Source organism: Oreochromis niloticus, linkage group LG7 (genome assembly GCF_001858045.2).
Source record: "Oreochromis niloticus isolate F11D_XX linkage group LG7, O_niloticus_UMD_NMBU, whole genome shotgun sequence".
In the NCBI taxonomy this organism is placed as follows: domain Eukaryota; kingdom Metazoa; phylum Chordata; class Actinopteri; order Cichliformes; family Cichlidae; genus Oreochromis; species Oreochromis niloticus.
The window spans coordinates 8,373,293-8,380,957 of record NC_031972.2 but is presented as its reverse complement, the minus strand read 5'-3'; the positions used below and the strand labels follow the sequence as shown (position 1 = coordinate 8,380,957).

At 40.1% G+C, this 7,665-nt stretch overlaps 1 protein-coding gene and 1 long non-coding RNA gene across 2 annotated transcripts; one reads left to right on the top strand and one right to left on the bottom strand.

Annotated features, from left to right (window-relative positions):
- Positions 1-755: 755 nt before the first annotated feature.
- Positions 756-6,901, top strand: uap1l1 (UDP-N-acetylglucosamine pyrophosphorylase 1 like 1). The gene is made up of 9 exons (XM_003439611.5): positions 756-1,309; positions 3,274-3,478; positions 4,045-4,220; positions 4,293-4,465; positions 4,802-4,995; positions 5,739-5,879; positions 5,999-6,181; positions 6,321-6,387; positions 6,540-6,901. The coding sequence occupies exons 1-9, from the start codon at positions 1,030-1,032 to the stop codon at positions 6,624-6,626; spliced, it is 1,506 nt and encodes a 501-aa protein (XP_003439659.1). The 5' UTR covers positions 756-1,029; the 3' UTR covers positions 6,627-6,901.
- LOC112847512 (uncharacterized) lies at positions 6,019-7,574 on the bottom strand. Its single transcript, XR_003221080.1, has 3 exons — positions 7,338-7,574; positions 7,136-7,185; positions 6,019-6,210 (listed from the first exon to the last, which is right to left on the bottom strand). It is a non-coding gene; the product is annotated as an uncharacterized LOC112847512 (long non-coding RNA).
- Positions 7,575-7,665: the final 91 nt, after the last annotated feature.

The window sequence follows — 7,665 nt, the reverse complement described above, 5'->3', positions numbered from 1 at the left end:
TCATGGTCATGTGAGCCAGTTTCGTCATAGCACTTGATTGGTTTTTACCACTGCACTCGGGGACACATGCTAGTGCTAGCAGTTTTCCACCTCACTGACTTTCAGTTCTTAAAGTGATGATGGCCTTTGTTTCCCTTTACTTACCGAATTGGTTCTTGCCACAATATAAATTTTAACAGTTGTCAAATAGGGCTGTCAGCTGTGTACCAACCTGATTTCTGCACAACACAACTGATGGTCCCAACCCCATTAAGAAGACAAGAAAATCCACAAATTAAACCTGATAAGGCACACCTGTGACGTGAAAACCATTTCAGATGACTACATCATGAAGCTCATTGAGAGAATTAAGCCAAGGGTTTGCAGCGCTGGCAACAAAACAAAGGGTGGCTACTTTGAGGAATCTAAAATATAAAACATATTTATCAGTTGTTTCTTTTATGCATAATTCCATATATCTTGCTTCATATATTTGATGTCTTTAGTTTGTATCTACAATGTAGAAAGTAGTAAAAAAGAAAGAAAGAAAGAAAGAAAAACCGTTAAATGAGAAAGTGTGTCCAAACCTTTGGGTGTCATATATTTAACTATCTATGAACTGAACCAAATTAGTTCCCCCCCCCCCTTTTACCGTAATGCCCAGTTACACTACCAAACAACTTTAATCTGATCGTGTTTTTCTGTTGTTTTTAGTGTATGCGGCTTTAACCACAGTGTGCAGTCAGGTGATCAGACGCTGACTTAACAGCTTTGTCGTGAATTTGCTGTCGTGGCCTCTGGTCTCGTGGCGTGGTCAGACTGACAGGAAGCACTACACACGTTTTGACTTCTGTAAACATGGAAGTGCATAAAGACGCTTTTGACTTGCCTTCTACAGTGTATCCTGTATGACAGGATCCCTGAGAGCTGCAGTCACGAGTTTTTCCTGACATTCAGTCATTTCCTCCGGAGCAGCGTGTTTCTGCTGCCTGATCGGAGGAGGAAGTTGAATATGTATTGATCTAAAATTGTTTCGGACTAAAACGCAAAATGCCTTCTTTCGAGCAAGTAAAGCAGAGTTTGGAGAGCGCAGGGCAGGCGCACGTCCTGCAGTTTTGGCCGGAGCTGTGTGAGGAGGAGAGGGACGTTTTCCTGGAGGAGCTGGCTCAGCTGGACCTGAAAGGGCTGAAGGATCACTGTGAAGCGGCCGCGAAGGCTGCAGCCTCCCCGCCTGACAGTTTGGATCAGCACATAGAGCCGATCCCCCCTGAGTTCATCGGCAGCGTGAAGAAAAGTGGGAGAGACTCTCTAGAAGAGTGGGAAAGACGAGGTGAATGTAAAATACACATTTGGCGCACGAGTAACGCGTTAAGACACGGAGGGGGGACAGTCGTTACATACGCAGAAGTACAGATACTGAGTGTTAAAATACTCCAGTAATTATCATCATATAGGAACGTGTGCAAATATGTACACAGAACAGTTCAAAATGGCGAACCCTTTAAAGTTAATTGTAGTGTTTTCATACTAAATTGGTTGAAAAATAATTGTTTCAAATTACTTTGGAAGTACTTTAGCCACAAGCTACCTGGCTTTAGGAGTGATAACCAGCCTTACCAGAGTAGGGGAAGAGGGGGGATGGTAAAATTATATCATTTTCTTATAATGGAAAGGTTAATGGAATATACTTTTTTTTTTTTTTGCATTTTCTGGTTGGGCCACCAACTGTAGATGGAAACCTGAGTATGTGCATAGAAGGCTTATCTGACTATCTGGACTGGATTAGGAGTTAAAATTGGATTTCACAAGGTGTCAGAATTCTAAAATCAGTTGTGATGAAAAGAATAAAAAGTCGTAACAATTTCTCTTGTGAGTTCCAGTAGATTTTCTGAGTACAGGCAATGATCAGATGAGACTTGCTGCTGCTGCTGCTCTGAGGTTAACTGTCTTTCCATAACTCAGGTAATCCAAATATAAGCACATATTACATGAGAGGACATAGCAGATTTCCAACTCGTCTACATTATAATCCTGAAATTCAGTGAGTTAATCTGATAAGCAACATCATCTTAAATTCAAATCGATGTCTGCATCTATAATAAAGCTAATAAGTCATACAATGAAGATATGGGAAAGAGTTGTTGTAGCGAGGCTAAGAAGAGAAGTGACAATCGGAGAACAGAACAGATGTGATGTTTGCTTTGAGGGTGTTGATGGAGAAGTACAGAGAAGGTTGGAAGGAGCTTCGCTGTGTCTTTGTGGATCAAGAGAAAGCATAGGACAGGGTGCCAAGAGAGGAACTGTGATACTGCATGAGGAAGTCGAGAGTGGCAGACATGTGAGAGTGGTGCAGGGCATGCAATGAAGACAGTGAGACAGTGGTGAGCTGTGCATTAGCAGTGACAGATCAGTTAAAAATGAAGCTACAGACTTTGGTTGCATAAGAGAGGTGAAGAAAAAAGTGCAGGCAGGGTGGAAACGAGTGTCAGGGGCGATTTGTGACAGAAAGAAAGCAGCAAGAGTGAAAGGGAGGTTTTACAGAATAGTGAGCTACTATGAGGTTTTTTCAGGCTTAGATTTTAATCATTTTGTTGACTATATTTTGATGAGATGGTGAAATGGTAAGGGCTAACAATAGCAACCTTGGTTAGGAAGCACAAACTCCTTCAGTGGCGCTAACACATCACAGGACATATTATTTGTTAATTCCTTAATCTTCCAGTATTTCAGCACAAACACAGTTAAAAGGTCCTTTTCACTGTGGCCAAGTAGACGCAGTCTGCTACAGCTGCCTGTAGACGCACTCATAACTTTAGGCCTTAAAAGAGAGGTTACGTATTTGGATTTATTTTTAAATCCTCTCTTAAACGGAGTCTATAGAGAAATGTTTAATATACATATAATATAAAAACATATAATACATATAATTTACATATAATAAGTTTATTCTGATTATTACTTAAAAAAAAATAAATCCAAATCACGTCGGAGCCATTTGCCCTGGCAGTACTTTAAAAGCTATGACATGAAATGATCTGACACTGGGCTGTCATTGCTTCAGTGCTGTCCTCTGTGATTATGACAGAGAATAAAACTGAGTAATTTCCAAGCTCCACAAAATTAATCTCTGAAGAACGCTTCTATAAAATTATGAATAGAGTAATAAGTTAGTTATAGTTATATAATTATAAAATAAAATAAGTTATTGTTATAGAAAGTATCAGTTATATAAGTAAACAATTCCCTTATATGTGCTTCTGGTCATTTTAGCTTTTTTTCCCCCCCCAATAACAGGGCTGCTGGAAATCTCGGAGAACTGTGTTGGAGTCCTGCTCTTGGCTGGTGGTCAGGGGACCCGTCTTGGTGTTCAGTACCCTAAAGGAATGTACAATGTTGGGCTGCCGAGTGGCAAAACTTTGTATCAGATCCAGGCAGAACGCATTCGCAAAATCCAAGAGCTTGCAGACAGCAAACATGGCTCTAAATGCACTGTTCCATGGTAAGTTCCTCTTGCTCTGCTAATCTGATAAAGTGTAAGAGTATATACTCAAAGTCAAAAAAGTAAAAATCATGATGCATTTTCTCTTTCTATAAGTTGTTGTAACGTTAACTTTCTCAATAAAGTCAACATTAAGTTAACGTTGGTTTGAAAACGTGGCTGTGGTTCATGTGGTTGAGAAGGTCGTCTACTAATCAAAAGGTCTGCTTGCCAAAGTGTCCTTGGCCAAGACACTGATCCCCAGGTTGTCCCTGCATCCATCGGAGTGTGAGAATATTTGTGAATGTTAGAAAGCATTTAGGCATTAATAAAGGCACCATATCACTGTGTGCGTGATTGTAGTAGAAAGTATTTTAAGTGCTCAACTAAGTAGAAGGGCTCTATACCAGCACCACTTCCTTTAGCGTTTAGATGGATAATAGTTTTCATTTTTCAAAACATTTCTTTAAATAGATTTTGCTAATGCTGCATTCAGCTTAACCCCCGAAACAGGAGTTCTACAATAGTCCTCCACTGCTGCAGACTGTGTGTAACGGTGTGTAATTTCTACTCTCTGTGCTCTTCAGGTACATAATGACCAGTGAATTCACTCTGGGTCCCACTGAGACTTTTTTTAAGGAGAACAACTATTTTGGACTGGAACCAACAAACATCATTATGTTTGAGCAAAGAATGATTCCAGCTGTGACATTTGATGGAAAAGTCATCTTGAAGGATAAAGGGAAGATAGCCATGGCACCAGGTGGGTGCATATGAAGTTACACAGAAGAATCAGAAACAAATATCAGTGGAGTTATCTAAACTTTGGTTTCAGATGGTAATGGAGGTCTGTACCAGGCACTGGTGGACAATAAGGTGCTGGAGGACATGAAGAAAAGGGGAGTAAAGTACCTGCATGTGTACTGCGTGGACAACATTCTGGTCAAGATGGCCGATCCTGTGTTTATTGGCTTCTGTGTGAGCAAGGGCGCTGACTGTGGGGCCAAGGTGGAGTAATACAGCATCACACAGTATATACGAAAGAATACATTAAGATGTCTTTTACATTGTAATTGTGTATAATCAATAGAAGGATTATATTTTGTGGAAAGTGAATTTTGTTTTTGTTGCTTATGAATATTTTCTTTGGACTCTCACGTTAAACGAAGTTACTTGAATAGCAGTCCAACCCTTCACCTACAATAAATTGTACAGAACTGTGTCCAGTACGAGTATCTGTGTAGTCAGAGCAGCACATAGCCAAGTGATTGGCTGTACATGAGGACAAAATGCTAATGGTTTCCCCTAATTCTTCCTTGTTCGTCCACCTCTGTCTTGCATAAGGTGGTGGAGAAGGCGTACCCTACAGAGCCGGTCGGTGTGGTTTGCAGAGTACGAGGGGTATCCCAGGTGGTCGAGTACAGTGAGGTCCAGCCACAGACGGCTGAACTGCGAGGACCTGGAGGAGAGTTGGTTTACAGTGCTGGAAATATCTGCAATCATTGCTTTACCAGGAGCTTCCTGCAGGATGTGGCAGAGTAAGGGCAGCACAACATTATAAACAACTGAACGAATGCTTTTAGTAGTACACAAATGACCAAAAAATTAAGAAAGAACAAATCTGAGCTCTTTTTTTTTCTGAAAGTTACACTTACAATAAAGATCTGGCTGTTTCAGTGTATGCTAGATGGTTGCTAAAGAGTCCACAAATAGACCAAAACAATATATCGCTATAGTTCAGTGATTCTCACTTCAGAATCATTGTTGGGGAGTGCTTTCTTTCTAGGGATCTGCAGCAATGTTTAGGTGTGTGGTGCAGTTCTATACAAAAGTCTTAAGCCACTACTTGAGTTTCTTTATATTTTGCTTCAAAGGAGCTCGCCTTTGTTGTAATATTTTAAATTGGTCATGAGCAGTAGTTCTCCAAGCTTTCTAAGTTTTTCAGTAGACATTGGCTGCTTTGTCACTCACTTTCAGTCCAGTCCTTGAACCTGACCTCTTTTTTTTGTTTGTTTGTTAAGACCAGTGTTAGCACTGATCAATGATTCATTCGAGCATAAAAGGCTATTTAACTGAAGGGATGAGTCGGTGCTTTGTTTACTGATAACTGACAACTTGGCAAAGAAGAAGTCTTAACATGTTTTTCACTGCCAAATTAACCAGATTTTAATTATACAGTTATTGAACTTCATTGCTCCTTGAGTATAAAACCGTTGTTCCAGCCTTCCATTTTTATGGTATTCCATTTTGTTTGGTGCTGCTAACATATTTCATCTTTTAGGAAATATAAAGACCAGCTGAAGCAACATGTTGCCTTAAAGAAAGTGCCCTTTGTTGACGCACAAGGCGTTCAAGTCAAACCATCCAAATCCAATGGCATAAAGATGGAGAAGTTTGTTTTTGATGTCTTCCCATTCTCAAGGTATTAATTGCTCTACATTATTTTTTAGTTTGTATGTGTTTACACATGTTGTTTTTACTGTATAGGTCATTTGCAATTTTAATTAATTAATTAAAAATGTACTCCCTTGTATTTGGAAGGAACTTTGTTGCGTTTGAGGTTGTCAGGGAGGATGAGTTTTCCCCCCTGAAAAATGCAGATGGCTCAGTCACAGACAACCCGACCACAGCCAGAAACTCTCTGCTGGCTCAACACTGCCGCTGGGCCACATCTGCTGGAGCCACACTGTTGGATGAATATGGGAATCCTCTTCCTCTTCCCAGGTCAGAGATGCTCCGATGTACTTCACACCCTAAGGAGCCGATTTGTTGTTACTACTATTGGAATCACAATTAAAGTAATTATGTTATAATAATGTTATGTAATAATGTTATGTTAAATTGTGCATTATTCATCCTGCAGCGTGTCAGCTGATGACAGTCCTCCGGCTCAATGTGAGATTTCACCGCTTGTCTCGTACTTTGGAGAGGTGAGAACAGTGTGTTAAATTGAGGAACCCTGCAGAGCACTTCGAGACAGCAATTCTTTCTTGTATTATAGATACACTGTGGACAAAAAGTACTCCGTAAATAATTTCTAGTTTTGCTCATGACTTAACTCCTGTCTCATCTCCTCTGTCAGGGTCTGGAGCAGCTGCTGAAAGGGAGGACAATTCATACTCCCTTTGTTCTGGATGAAAAGCAGGCCAAAAAGTTGCAAGCCCAATAGCTTTTTTTTTTTTGTCATTTAGAGAGTTTTTTGACATTCCAACACAGTGGATTGCAGCTTAGAGGTGTGTGCCAGGACTGCAGCAAAGACTGCTCAGTTTTTGTTTGTTTTTTTTGTTTTTGTTTTGTTTTTTTAAATTTTGAATTGTATGAAATTATGATCATATCCAAATGTCACTTTGATAACCTACAATGTGATGTCGTTTCCTGGGGGGGAGAATTTCTAAAAGAAAAAAGAAATTGATCTACAAAAAATAAAAGAATATCAAAAATAAACCACTTTCATCTATTTTGTCTTTTGATAATCCAGAATACATATGTGTGAATGATGGGGAGACGTGTGGAGGAGTGAATGTCTGTTGGGTTACTTACTACCTTGGGTTAACCCCACCCCCCCATAGAGACCCATGAGGGAGGGTGTTGTACTGACTGATACAGTCACTTAGATAATAAAGTATTTTAACTTGATTGTATAAGAAACACAACATATTAATGAAACAGTCTACTTACCGAGCACATCTGGCTGTTAGGTCACGAAATCACCCCCTCTTCTGCAAATGCTGAGAAGGAGGCAAAAACAGACTTTAATAGATACCACTACTTACAGATTAAAAATAATAATACATAACCCTCCCACAGTTACATTAAGATGACTTTTTTTCGCCAACTTTTCATATATATATGTGAAAATATGCAGATGAGGTGTCATCACCTCATAACTGTAGCTACTTGGGAGCCATCTTCGTAAGGTCTTATATGATTAGGTACATTTATGGAAGCAAAGTAGCCCTAAATGTCACATTTGACCAGTGTACGTTTCCTGCCCTGACTTCTAACCCGTATCTTCAAGAAATGATGTAAAAATCACCGTTTAATAAGTCATAACACCGTATTTTACGCCAGAGAGTGGCGCCTTGAACGCCCCTTCTGAGTGGCGGAAAGAACGCCGTTTTTCCCGAACGCTGCTTTTCCACACTCACAAAAACAGCGCTCATTGCGCAGCTGCGTATGACGTAAAAAGCGGCGTTCGAAGACCGGGA